General features: G+C 37.2%; 1 protein-coding gene across 1 annotated transcript in view; it reads left to right on the forward strand.

Moving 5' to 3' along the window:
* Positions 1-15,084, forward strand: part of KATNAL1 (katanin catalytic subunit A1 like 1) — a 91,895-nt gene that overhangs the window by 17,274 nt on the left and 59,537 nt on the right. The window contains exon 2 of the mRNA XM_020997124.2: positions 5,654-5,829. Within this exon, the coding sequence (XP_020852783.1) occupies positions 5,668-5,829 (162 nt within the window). The 5' untranslated portion in view covers positions 5,654-5,667. The remainder of the gene's footprint in view (positions 1-5,653; positions 5,830-15,084) is intronic.

Genomic DNA, 15,084 nt, shown 5'->3' on the forward strand with positions numbered 1-15,084 from the left:
GTTTGTGCCAGTCAGTTGAATTTGAGATCCTCCTCCAAGGTCAGAATAACAACAGTGAGGAGACCTGCCCCTGCTCCTCAGTTCCTGTCCTGGTCACTTGCCTGTGAGCTGAATTTGTGATCTTTGGCTAGAAAAAAGATCCACTGTGGTTTCTCCTTGGATATTCCCATCACTACTTTACATGGTACTCTTCCTAGATCTTTGTTAGAATCATTGTGGGAGAGAGCTGAGCTGTTCTGTTCTTTCCTTCTTTACTGTATTTACTGGACTGGAGTTATTTTCCATAGAGGTTAATTTATAGCTTGTCCAGTTTCTTTCTTTGAGGTTAGAATAAAAGGATCATAGATTTAGAAATAGAAGGTACTTCAGAGGCTATCTAGTCCAACTGATTTTGTAGAGGAAATTGAGACCCAGGGAAGTTAAGTGGCATGCCCAAAGATTACCCAGCAGTAAACAAAGGTCATGTTTGAATCCGAGGCTCCTGAATTCAGAGCCAGAGCCTTTTTCCATGGTTGTCTATAAGTTATTTCCTATCTTGTTAACTTTGTATTATACATATTTATATCCCTTTTAAAAAATATATATACACACACACAAATATACACACACATGTATATGTGTGTGTGTGTGTATATATATAAAATAGAAGCTATTGAACATTAGTATGAAATAGAAGCTATTGAACATTAGTATAACTAATTAAACTCTCCAACTATTTACATTTAAATAAATTTCTACCCATGACATATAACCTTTCAGTCACTCCATGAAAATCTTCGTCAGGATTTTATATTTATTTTTGTTTTTTATAACAAGTTCAGGATATATTATCAACAGGTATTGGGATCAAAGGATATGATTATTTTTGTTGCTATTGCTATGTGTTGTCACATTGCTACTTAATTAAATTTCATAATGAGAAATTTTTGGTTACATTAGGCCTAAATAATTCTCGTATTTCATTGCAATTTCATTCAATCCACAGTCATTTATTAAATGCTTATTATGTGCTAGGCACTGAAGCTGGAGATACAAATACAAAAATGAGACAGTACCTGGCCTCAAGAAGCTTCTGTTCTGCTAGGAGATACAGCATATTCACAAATGTAATGAATGTCCCCTCTAGGCGAAACCCCTTCCCGCGCTTTGTAAGTTAGGTCCCCTGGGGAATGGTGACCCCAGGTTCAAAGTCCTTTGTGGGTCCATATTCTTAAAACTATAGCTCATCAGCTCCCTATTTATTCAACTTTAATAGCAAGTTGACATAGCCCAAAGCAAAAATATTCAATTACTTGGCACAGCATCATCACTAGTAACAAAATATGCCCCCCCCCAAATCTGGGGTATGCTTTCCTACAAATACAGTGTGAGAGGGAAGAGGGACACGGATATAAACTGCAGCAGCTAGCAAGGCACACACGTGTGGAACATGACAGTTCATACCTCTGCTATTGCAGAGCCTGGTATCTTTTCCCGTATTGTCTTCATATTACTCCTCTTAGGCATAACATCTTTATTGTCAGGTCACCCGTCTGGGCTGTGTAACCAAATCACTTAACAAATATGTTCCTGAGTTTCCTTACCTATAAAATGGGAAGAACACTGCTTCATAGGGACGCTTAAGGAAAATACTTCATAAACCTTGAAACAACACTATGTTAATGTGTTATTGTTAGGTATGATTTTGTTTTTGAACGTTGAGATCATGTGCTTTTAGTGGAAACTCATCTTTGGAAATTATAATGGGAGTCAGTGAGAAAATTTAATTTGATAACTTATTTTACCACTTATGCCAATCTTTGATCTTCTTGATGTGAGTACTCCTTCCAGTACTTCAGACAATTTATCTGTTCCTTCTAATCCTGTCTAATTCTTGCCACTCTTTTTCCATAGATTCTTTGTTGAGGTATTATTGCTAGGTCTTTTGAACATTTTATGGGTATCTCTTATCCGTTGCCTAGATTAACAGAATAAGAATAAGAAGTCAAGAATTTAAATAATGCAGTCTCAGAAAAAGCAATTGAACAAACCATAAATGAGAGTCCAGAGGGAAAAAAGATCCAGTACCAGCTGGATTTACAAGCAAATTCTATCAAACATTCAAAGCACAATGAATTTCAGTATTATATAAATTGTTTGCAAAAATGAGAAAAAAGAAATTCTTCCATACTCTTTCTATGATACACATATGATTTGATACTTAAACTAGAAAGAAACCAAACAGAGAAAGAAAACTGTAGACCAATATCCCAAATGAACTTGTCTCAAAAATATTAAATAAAATATTAGCAAAGAAAGCATAATAGCACATTTAAGAGACTGTACATGATGACCAGGTTGGATTTATACTAGAAATTCAGAGTTGTTTCAATATAAGAAAGCTATAAAAATAGATTATATTAATAACAAAAATAATTTAAAAGTGATTATATTGATAAAAGCTGAAAAAGCTTTTGACAAAATCCAACATTTATTTTTGTTTAAAATACTAGAAAAGGGGAATAAATGAGCATTTTCCTTATGATAAATAGTATCTATGTAGAATCAAGAGCCAACATTTTCAGGCTCTTCAGGGAAGCTAGATACTTTTCTTGTAAGAGTAGAGGTAAAGCAAGGACATACACTATCTACCATTGCAATTAGTTCTAGAAATGCTAGAGGCATTCTAGAAATTGAGGCAGTATGCATAGGTAAAGAGGAAACAACTCTCACTTTCTGTAAATGATCTGATGATGTATCTAGAGAAACTAAGAGAGTTAACTATAAAAAGTTAATGGAAACAATCACACTAAAGTTGCAGAAAATAAATTCACATAAATCACCAGCATTTCTGTATATTATCAAGAAAATCCAACAGAGAGAGATTGGAAGAAAAATTCCTTTCATAACTATAGAATTTACTAAATATTTGGGAGTCTATCTGCCAAGACACAGGAGCTATATGACTACAATTACACAATATTCTTTACAGAAATAAAGACAGATATAAATAATTGAAGTATTTGTTGCTCATAAATAGGCTATATCTATATAATAAATATGTCAATAATTAATTTACTTATTCAGTACTATACAGGTCACACTATCAAACAATTACTTTATATAGTTAGAAAAAAATAATATTGAAAATTATCTGTAGTAATAAAAGGTTAAGAATCTCAAGGGAAGTAATGAAAAGAAAGATGGTGCTCTAACAGTACCTGATAACTTCGTACTCAAAGAAGACCAATGACATCACGATGTTGGGGTCAAGGTGCATTGTGTTCGACTGTGGCTGATCAGTCCAATACAAGCTTGGAAGGCTCTATCACAGGTTAGGCACAAATAGTTCATTTTAAAATTTGGGATGGACATGTTTCTAGATTTGTGCATCTTACGTTGCCTTTTGCTATTGCAGTTTGGCTTTGCTCATAGAGCACAGTGCCTTCTTTGATGAGGGCATGCTATGCTGGGCAGTCCTGTGCCAGTGTCTCTCATGTCTCACAATTGATACTAAAGTTCTTCAAAGAGACCTTGAGAGTGTCCTTGTATCACTTCTTCTGACCTCTGTGTGAGTGCTTGTCTTGTGTTCCATAAAATAATTTTTTAGATAAACATCTGTTTGGCATTTGGGCTATATGGGTAGCCCTTTGGAGTTGCACTTTCTACAGCAGAGTTGGAATACTTGGCAGTTCAGCTCAAGAGGACCTTAGGGTCCAGTACCTTAACTTGCCAAATTATCTTCAGAATCTTCTTAAGACATTTCGACAGGAAGTGGTTCGATTTTCTGGCATGGCATTGATAGATTGTCCAGGTTTCACAGACATACAGCACTGAAGTCAGCACGGTGGCTCTGTTAGACTTTCAGTTTGGTGGGCAGCTTAATACCTCTTCTCTTCTACACTTTCTTTTGCATCGTCCCAAACACTGAGCTAGCTTTGGCAATGCATGTGTTAACCAAACCAGCCAGCATGCACCATCTTTTTGTGGAATCTTGGTTACAGCAAATGGAGAAATTTTGAATGCTATGAATAAATTCACTTACTGTGGCAGCATATTTTCCAGAGATTTCTACATACATCTCAAAATATACTACAGAGCCATAATCATCCAAACTATTTGGTATGGGTTTAAAAAATAGAGAAGTTAATCAGTGATCAGATTAGGTATACAACATACAGAAACGTCAGACATAGTCCAAAAAACCTCAGCTCTTGGGGTAAGGACAAAAACTTCTCAGAAAACTGGAAATTAATCTGGCAGAACTTAGGTAAAAACCAGTATCTCACATGGTATATAGAAATAGACCCCATTGATAACATGGCTTTGATATAAAAGTCATATCATAAACACAGTAGAGGAGCAAAGAAGAAAGCCTTTTGCAGAGTATCACAGAAGTTAAAATGGACTTTTATTACATAAAATTTAAAAAGTTTTTGCAAAAACAAAATCAGTGCTGTCAAAATTATAAAGGATACAGTTAACTGGGGGATAATCTTTGTAGCAGGTTACTTTGATAAAGATCTCATATATAAGTCATATAAGGAACTGATTGGGATTTATAAAAACAAGAGCATTCCCTAATGTCAAAGGATATGAACTGGAAGTTTTCAAAAGAAAAAAAACCCCAAACTATCTATATATGAATATGAATATATGAAAAATTTCCAAAGTAATTGCTAATTTGAGAAATGCAAATTAACCCTGAAGTTCCATCCCACACCCATCATATTGACAAAGATGGCAAGTGAAAATGACAGTTGTTGGAGAGGCTGCAGGAAAATAGGTACACTGTTGATAGTTGTGAATTAGTCTAGCTATTCTAGAAAACAATTTGGATTAATTCCCTCCAACCACTAAACTCTGCAAACCTTTTTATCCAGTATAAGTCTATTAGGTCTCTAACCCCAAAGAGATTAAAAAAAGAGGAACCACATGTACAAAAATATTTTTATCATTTTTTTTTGTTGTAACAAAGAACTGGAAACTAAAGGGGTGCCCATCAATTGGGGATGACTGAAGAAATTATGCTACGTAGATACAATGTTATATTATTATGATATAAGAAATGATGAAAGAAATGGTTTCAGGGAAACATAGAAAGACTTGTAAGGCCTGATGTAGAGTGAAGTGAGAAGAACCAGTGAAACAATTTACATAGGAACAACAGTGTTATAAAGAAAAGCACCCTTGAATTTTGCTCATTGCAGTGACCACCCACAATTCCTCAAGAGCTGATGCTGAAACATGGTACCCACTTCTTGATAGAGAGATGGTGAACTTAAGCAAAATAAGACATATTTTTGGATACAGCCAATGTGTGGATTTGTTTTGCTTGACTATATATGTTTGTTACCGGTTTTACAGGTTTTTTTTCCCAGCTGAGAGTAGGGGGAGAGTGTGCTATTGTATATACGGGAGTGCCCATTTTATTTGGTGTTTGTTAAGTTCAGAATAAAAAAAAAGGTGATTTTTTTTTTAAATAAGGGAAATACTGTTTGTTCTAAAGCATGCAAACAGTTAACTGCCAGAAGTGGAAAATACATATTTTGGGCTTAAAATTTTAAGTTAATGTCTAAAATCTAGATGTCTAAATAAATGTCTAAAAAGAATAGAAATTAGCACAATTTTTTTGTCACTAAAATCTTTCTTATTTAATTATTTTTTCTTTCAGATCTGTGAACAAAGATGAATTTGGCTGAGATTTGTGACAATGCAAAGAAAGGGAGAGAATATGCACTTCTTGGAAATTATGACTCTTCAATGGTATATTATCAGGGGGTAATACAGCAGATTCAGAGACATTGTCAGTCAGTCAGAGACCCAGCTGTCAAAGGCAAATGGCAACAGGTATGATAATATGCTAGTAATAGTCTTTTCTACACTGTAGACTTTAATTCAAAAATTTAAATGATGTTTTATAGCAAATTGGTATAAATATAAAATGTTTACATTTATTTTTAAAATGTCCTTTGAATTTTTTTCATAGCATGCAAGTTGTTGCTATATAATTGATATTTATGATAATATATTTTATGAGACATACTTGAGAGATTTTTAGTTGTGATCAAATTTACTTTCTTCTCTTGTTATTTCTTTTTAATTAGCTTAATTGTATGTGACTATATATTTTGGAAGTATATGCAGTTAAAAATTATTTTCACATGCAGCATCAGAATTGATGGTATTGTTTGTCCAAATGATTGTCATAGGTGGATTTAATTAGGAAGCATTAGTTCATTATTACTTTTGTGCTTTTAAAAGGAAAGATAAGACATTTAGTTAATTGGTTTTAAAAAGTTACTGTATTTTCATTTTCGGTCTTTTAATGTATAACAGTAGTTTATCTTTCACTCCTCTTTTGCAAAAAAGGTAACTTGGACCAAAAAAATCCATATCATAGATGCAGTATATATAGTTACAGTGCAATTTTTATGAGACGTGCCCCCTTGAGAAATTTTTCTAGTCTTGTGAAAGATTTCATACAAATACAGTGAATGAGACTGTAATCTAATAAAGGAATTGCAGTCTATTTGTTTTGTCTATTGATTGTACAATAGTACAAAATTAATCAAAATTTGGTCTTTAATTTTTCCACTAATCCTTACCATTTAAAACCTTTTAAAGTTAAAAGAACAAAGTCAAGAATTTTAAAACATTTTCCATTAAAAATAATGACAACAGTACAAAATTAATTAAAATTTAGTTTTTAATTTTTCCATTCTTACCACTTAAAAGCTTTTAAAACTAAAAGAACAAAGTCAAGAATTTTAAAATATTTTCCATTAAAAATAATGTGACTTTCAAGCTTTTTTCCTAATTTTTCCATGTGGCAGAAATGGATCCTTTGAGTTATGGTAGTACTTCATTGGGCCAAATTATTTTGGCCGGAGTAGCTTTAGTCAAATTAGATTTCTGTTGTTTATACTTTGAATACTTTATCTGTATATTATTGATTGTATGGTAAAATGGCCCTTCTACCTTTTTGAAAGAATTGTTATTTTTTAGTCATGTCTGACTTTTCATGTCCCTATTTGGTGTTTTCTTGGCAAAGATGCAGGAGTGGTTTGCCATGTCTTTTTCCAGCTCATTTTCCAGATGAGGGAACCAAGACAAACGGGGTTAAGTGACTTACCGAGATCATATAGCTAGTAAGTGTCTGAGGCCGGATTTGAACTCAGGAAGATGAGTTTTGCTGACTTCAGGCCTGGCCTGGTACCCACTGAGCCCCCTACCTACCCCTAGAGTTAGTAAGACCTGAATTCATATCCAGTCTCAGACATGTGTTACCTGTGTGACCCTGGGCAAGTCACCTAACCCTGTTTGCTTCAGTTCCTCATCCATAAAATGAGCTGGAGAAGGAAATACTAAACTGTTCCAGTATCTCTTCCAAGAAAACTCCAAGAGTCAGACACAACTGAAATCACTGAACATCTACTACTCTTGAATTTCACCCTTGTCCTATTGCCAGTCATCCTATGCCAAACTTCAGGCCTGGATTGCTCATTCTGTTCGTGCATCCTTTGTTCTTAACCACACATTGCTGAACAGAACTGGAGGAAGCCACATAGCCATGCTGAATGTGTACATTATAAGTTTATGTTCTCTAATTTCAACTAAATCTTAACTGCAGCAAGACAATCTTTTGTTCCCTCTCTTAATTGATTCCCTATCTCATTCTTCATAGAGAATTTTTTCAAACCTTGTCTTCTGTCCTTAAGCCTCCCTAACTTCCCATATCCCTTCTCAGCTGAATACTTCACTTTTTACTTTACTGAAAAAAACTGAAGATTTTCTTCCTTCCATGTCTCTGACAAGTAAGGTAGCCCTTCTGGTCAAGGTCAGCCCCTCTGCTTGTGTGCTTGAATGTATCTCCTTTCGTCTTTTCCATCCATCTGAAATCTGGGTATACATTTCCCCATCCCCTTAACCTTAAAAGAAACAACCTTCACTAGATCTGACCATTCCCTCAGGTTATCCTTCTGTATTTAGTTTCTCAGTTAAACTCTTAAAATTAGCTTTCTATGCCGATTATGTCCTTTTCCTCCCCTCCCACTCATTCCTTACCCTTTGGAAATTTGTCTTCTTACCTCATAACTCAACTGAAACTATTCTCTCCCAAATTATAGCAACAGTCTCTTAATTGCCAAATCTCATAGTCTTTCCTGGAGCAGCTAGGTGGCACAGTGGATAAAGTGTCTGGTCTGGAGTCAGGAAGACTCATTTTCCTGAATTCAAAACTGACTTCATACACTTATGAGCTGTTTGGCCCTGGGCAAGTTGCTGTTGTTTGCCTCAGTTTCCTCTTCTGTAAAATAAGCTGGAGAAGGAAATGACCAACCACTCCAGTGTCTTTGCCAAGAAAACCCCAAATGAGATCACAAAGAGTTGGACATGACTGAATTGGCTGAACAACAATAGTCATTCCTCAGTTCTCATCCTTCTTGATCCAGTGCTGGATTTCAGGTTAGAAGATCTTGTTCTACCACTTAATAGTTCAAAAAAACCCTTTTAATAATGCTTTGTTAATTTTTTATATAACTCTTACTTGCCAGTGACTTCTTACATAGAACTCTCCCTTGGAACCACAGGTATGCTGGCAGATGTTTAATTATCAGCTCTCCAGAAAAAAATGTGCTTATTACACCCTTTTAAGTTTAATCTGTATTATTAACATTTTCTCTATCGCTTTCTTCAGTATAGTATAGACACTCAACAAAACAGTAACTCAAACTGTGATTACCATATGATACAATACATTACACATTTTCAAAGTATCTATTATGTGCCAGGCACCATGCTGAGCACTGGGCATACAAATAGGAAAAAGAAAGGCAGGCCCTGTCTTCAAGGAGCTTACAATCTGTTGGGGGAAGACAACACACAAAAGGAGGCAAGAAAGTGGAGGTGAGGGGGATGAGGGCATCAGAGGGTACCTGGCATGGGGACATAATGTTCTGTGGAGTTGAGACCAAGCAGAGCTGCAGGTGGAAAGTAGAGTGTACTGCCAAGTCCAGATCCAGCCCTCTATAAAGGAAAGCTTTGAGTGGATTTTAGTGCTCCACCCTCCAGCCCTCTACAGAGGGGAGAGGAGGCTGAGGCAGGTGGGAAGGCATTGAATATGCGGCTGAATTAAAACGCATGATGAGGAGATTAGAGCATTTGTAGATTTCCAGTGTGAGAGTGCTCACACTGAAAATTTAACTGTGATTGGTTGGAGTTGACTCAAGAACACCCTTGCTGGTAACCAGTAAGTACAATCATTGACATTAATTTTTGTATCACTTGCTAGTATTGTTTCCTTAGCCAAGTCATTTACTTCTCAGTTTGTTTCCTTATCTATAAAATGAGGGAATTAGATTAGATTATCTCTAAGGTCTTTTCTAGCTCCCCTTAGGATGTTAAAGGGAGCTGATTTCAACTAGTTTAGAAATCATTTTATTATTGTGTTCCCAAAGCTAGTCTATTTCCAGCCAAAATAATGGTAAAGAACCAGCCAAGCTCTTGGACCAACTTGGACAAGCCATGTTTTAAGGACCTTGAAGATTGGTTTAGATAGCTTAGTTTAGAGTCTTCATCTCAAATGCAGCCTTTCCTCTCCCCCAGATCTCTGAAGATTCAGAATTATTGTTTGGTGGATCTTGAATGGTCTCAGGGTGTCTCAGAATATGAACTACAACCCTGGGGTCTGTAGGGTAGCAAGTATGTACACACGTTGAGGGTGCTACATTTAAAATAGTTTCCTTAGGAGATTCTACTGCTAAACCCTATACTCTAGAGCCTATACAAAATAAGTACAAGGTGATGGGGGAGTGGTCAGGAAGGGCTTCATGTAGAAGGTAGTACTTGAGTCATATCTTAAAAGACACTAGGAATTCTAAGAGGCAGGGATCAAGAGGAAGTGCCTTGCAGGGATGGAGGGACAGCAAGTGCTTCAGTATCCCTGTATTATCATTGCCTAGGATAAAGGCACAGATGGCATGGTTTTCTAATTTGCGTATGACACAAAACTGGGAAGATTAATGAGCCAAATGGATGAGAAAGTCTGGATCCAGGCATCTAGACAGGCTAAAACATCAGCTGAATCTAATAAAATGTAGTTTAACAGGGATAAATGTAAAATCTTCTACTTTAGTTTAAAAATCAACTATACAAATGCAAGACAAGAAAGACACAGCTGCACAGCAATTCATCTGAAATAGGTCTGGGTTTTTTTTTTTAATACTTCAAGCTCAATATAAGTCAAATAATACAGTATTGCTTTCATTTGTACGGGGTGTTCAGGGAGGACTAGCATCTCTGATGTGAGGACTTGCTGAGCCCTTTCAGGGCTGCTTATCCAGTTTTGGTATCCACCTCCACCCCAACTCTCACCTCTGGCTTCAGGGAGCCGTAGCATGTGCAGTGGCCGTACTCTGATAAGAGCGTCTTGGCAGGGAGGCTAGACCAGATTGAGGGTAACTGACAGGCCTCAAACATGTTGGTGATTTAAGGGATGTCTGCCCGGAGCATGTGAAGCTGTCCCCCAGGGGAATGAGTGGATGAGCGGCTAAAGCAGGCCTGTGGAACTGTCAGAGCTTGGTCAGATGTCAAAGATGCCAAGGTCATCCGTTGCATCCTGGGCCATTGCCGGTTGTCCTGACTTTTGTCTTGCCATTGGACTTTGATGACTCCAGAAGAGGGAGTGAGGCTGGTGACTTTGTGTAGCTCTGACTCACTTCAGTCCAACTCATGTGCAAGTCAAGACATCACCCCATGATGTTATTGTCCTCTTTGAAGATGAAGGATGAATAGCAGCAAAGAGAGGAAAGTGAGACCACAGTAGTGCTGATGAACTCTGAGAGCAGGGAAGCGTGAAGTGTCTTCCTCTTTATCTGTTTCTGTTGAATGTACGACCGTCTTTCCAGTCACTTAGGTTGGCAGTCTGGGAGTCCTCCCCCACTCTTCTGTCTTTCTCACTTCTTATGTCCATTGTTTGCCATGTCATATCTCTTTTGCCTCCAAAATATATCTCTTCATTGGTTCCCTTCTGTCTACAAGCACTCTAGTTCGAGCTCTTTATGTCTTTCCCAGACTATTGTAATAGACTTTTAATTGGTCTCCTACCTAGTCTTTTTCCTTTCTCATCTGGCCTTCAAAGAGGAACTAAATTGACAATCCTAAAGCACAGATCCAGCCTGTTACTTCCATGCTCAGGAATCTGCAGCTTCCTATTTCTTTTTAAGATCAAGTACAAACTCATCAACAGCATTTAAAGCCAATCACAGTCTGACTCCTGACCTATCTTCTTGGGTTTATTGTACTGACTGTTCTTCATGCCTTCGTTGTTCTAGTCAGACTGGCCCTTTCCATTATGTCGCTTGATTCTCTTCTGGAATAAATTACCTCTTCACTTATTATTAGGAGAATTCCCAGTTTCTTTCAAAGCTCAGTTCAAGTGCTATCTCCTGCATTCTGACACCAGTGCCCCTCTCTCCTGCAATCATTTTGTTCTTACTTTACATCTATTTTACATTTACTTTTTTGGTTCATGTTGTCTCAACACCTCCTGCCCTACTAGAACATAAACTTCTTGAGAGCAGGGTCTTTTTTTTCTTCTTGTCTTTGTATCCTCACCACATAGCACAGTACATAGGATTATGGATCTTGTGTTAGAAGTGACCTCAAGGACCATTTAGTCCAACCCCTTCATTTTATTTATTGATGAGGAAACTGAGGCCCAGAGAGTTTAAGTGACTTCCTGAAGGTCACACAGGTAGGATAGGTCCTCTGACTGCAGAGCCACTACTGTTTTCACTATAGCACAGTGCTGTGATAGCAGGTAGTTAACAAAAGCTTGTGGAATAAATGAATTACAGGTTTAGGAAAGGTGAGTGAGAGATGGAAAAATAGGAGATTGTGGAAAGAGGAATTCCAGAGTTTTCAGTCTTGAAGTGGGGACAGTTATGGGTGAGAGTCATAGCGAGGGTGTTCCCCACCATCTCTGTGTATGGTGCAGGTAGAATACAAGTATAGGTTTTGAGAGCTGAGGAGGCTGATGAATTGGAAGATGAGGGTGTACATTGTGTACATTGAAGTCCTTAAGTATGAGGCCAAGAGCTGGAGTGGAGAAGAAGACTGTGAGCCCTGAGTATTAAGCTTTTTGAGAACAGAAAGGGAATGATCTTGGGGATGGTAAATAACTGCACCAAGGTGATATAGAGGAAGAGAATGAACCTCAAACACGGAGAGGGTGCTGAGTGATGATGGCAGAGTATAGTGGGTGGGAGAGCAGTAGCCGTGAGGAAGGAGCAAAAGGTATGCTTGCTTCTCCTAATGGCCCACTGTGTAAGGGCACTTGAAACATCGTTTTTCCAGTCTGTGAGCAAAAAGACAAAAGAGTGTGAGAACAAAAATGAAGGGAACTGTGTTAATAATAGAAGAGGAAAAATTTAATTTTTCATCATATTTTGTAGGTACATATTCATCCAGTTTGATCTCTGCTGTAAGATCATTTTGGTTTCTAAACTACTTTTATGATTCCATTCCTGTGGAAACTAGCCTGTGTCTTCATTTACAGATGACTGACCTTCTAGGTGGCACAGTGGATAGAGTTTTGGACTTGGAAGCCAGGAAGACTGAAGTTCCAAAACCATCCCAGACCCTGGCAAGTCTCAGCCTTAGTTTCCTCATGTGTAAAATGGGGATAATAATAGCACCCTCCTCCCAGGCTTGTTTCAAGGATTAAGTGAAATAACATGTGTAAAGTGCTTTGTAACCTTAAAGTACTATATAGCTAGCTAGTTATTATTCCTGTATAATAGCATCCGCTGTAGTAAAAATTAATCCGTAAATAGTATGTCTTGTGAAATATCTTTGAAGACAGTGAGCCTGGAGTTCAAAAGAAATCATAGTGAGTTTTGAAGGCTGTTAGAGTATGCCTTAAAGAAATGACCTGGGGAGGCAGAGCCAAGATTGTGGAGAAAAGGCAGGGACTCATTGAGCTTTCCCAAATGCCCTTCCAAATAACTTTAAATGATGCCTCAAGATGAATTCTAGAGTGGCAGAACTCACAAAAGGATGGGGTGAAACACTGGTCCAACCCAAGATACCTTAGAAGGTTGGCAGAAAAGGTCTGTTGCACCAGGGTGCGAGCTCAGGCAATGCTCCCAGAAAGGTAGTAGCAGGCCTGGGGGCAGTTGAATTTGTAGTAGTGGCTTTCAGAATCCTCGGCCCACAGACGGTAAGTGGTTCAGACAACTGGTCAGAAGGAGATTACAGGGGTCCCATTGCTGGCCCTAGGTGTGGGACTCTGTTGCATTGCCCATATGGGTCTGGGTTGCAATCCCAGGGTGAGGAGGAGCATTAGTACACCAGAACTTGCTCAGCAGGGGAGCAGAGAGCCTGATCACAGTTCCAGGATTGAAAAGAGTGCTTCTGGTCCCTCATAGACCAGAGTATAGGCCAGTAAAGTAGTAAACACACCTCTCCTTGGATCATACCACTTTGGAAGAACTGAAAACTTACAAACCCTCCCCTCCCCACAGAACTATCTCAGAAAACAGCTGCACAAAAACACTGAAGCTTGGGACAGTGCCCTCTCTACTCCAAGAGCAGAGCCTAATTTAAACGTAAAATTAACACTCAGGAAATAGGCTGAAAAATGAGCAAACAACAAAAAAAATAACTTGTCCATAGAAAGTTACCTTGGTGATAGGGAAGATCAAAATGCAAACTCAGAAGACAACAACAAAGTCAAACCTGCTATATCCAAAGCCTCAAAGAAAAATGTAAATTTGTCTTAGGCTCAAAAAGAATTCCTTGGAAGAGGAAAAATTGGGAAAAGAAATGAGAGTGATGTAAGAAAATCATGAAAAAAGTCAACAGCATGATAAAGGAGGCACAAAAAATACTGAAGAAAATAACATCTTAAAAAACAGAATAGGCTAAATGGTAAAAGAGGCACAAAAATCCCTCCCCCCCTCCCCCCAGCCTTTTTGAGAGAAGTTTAAATATTTTACAGTTTGGGCAATCAGTTTTTAAACCTGACTTGGTGGCAATGTCACAGCTATTTATAAAATGAGGCTAGCCATATTTAGGAAAACAGAAGAAAAGCTGGAAAAGGAAAAGCCAACAAGCAGACTTGAACACTGAAGCAAACCTCAAGCATCTCTTTATTTTGATTTTTTAAAATAAGGTTAACTACTCAGATGATCAGGAATGTATGTAATTGAATGAAATTAAGCAAAAGAAATGACTATGCATTTATAAAGGACAACATGAAAGGAATTTGGTAGCAGCATTTTGGATGAGGCTAAAGGAAGTAAAAAAAATGTAGCAAAGGGCAAGAGATAAAGTAGACTGTCATCCACAGTAAACATTTTCGAGTGGACATTTTAAAACAGAACAGGATTATTACAAGCAGTCTAAGTGAATGCAAAAGCCTTGGCTTTGAGGGCTTTGTATTTGGTAGATGGGACAAAATATGACAATCCCAAGTAATTAGGCAGAAGAACCAAATCACTTGCATTTGATGCATTTTGTTTTTAAAATGAGGCCTTGTTTTTTTCAGCTTCATCTACAGTTCTATGTGAAGATCGATAAATTAGTTTTTACCTGTTTTATTAATAAAACCTAGGTTTGATATCTTGAGTTGATGGCTTAGTGATTTAGATGGGCAAAATGTCTGTGTAACAGATAAGTTATTTATAAAAATTTTTTAAAGTTTTATTCTAAAAAAAAGAGGCATAAAAATCCACTGAAGAGAAGAACTCCTTAAAAAGAAGAATTGGCCACATGGAAAGAGATTTGCAAAAATTCACTGAAGAAAAGAATTCCTTAAAAAGCAGATAGAAAAGTAGGTACAAAAAGTACCTTAAATAGTTCCTTAAAAATTAGAATTGGGCAAGTGGAAGCTAATGACTCCACGAGACATCAAGAAACAATAGAACAAAAGGAAAAAATGAAAAAATCAAAGAAAATGTGGAATATCTCACTGGAAAAAAATAATTGATCTAAAAAATAGATTAAGGAGTGATAATTTAAGAATTATTGGAGTACTTGAAAGCCATAATAAAAAAAAGGAGCCTAGACATCATCTTTCAAGAAATCATCAAGGAAAACTGC

This window comes from Phascolarctos cinereus, unplaced genomic scaffold (genome assembly GCF_003287225.1).
Source record: "Phascolarctos cinereus isolate Bilbo 61053 unplaced genomic scaffold, phaCin_HiC Scaffold_726;HRSCAF=1367, whole genome shotgun sequence".
Taxonomy (NCBI): Eukaryota; Metazoa; Chordata; class Mammalia; order Diprotodontia; family Phascolarctidae; genus Phascolarctos; species Phascolarctos cinereus.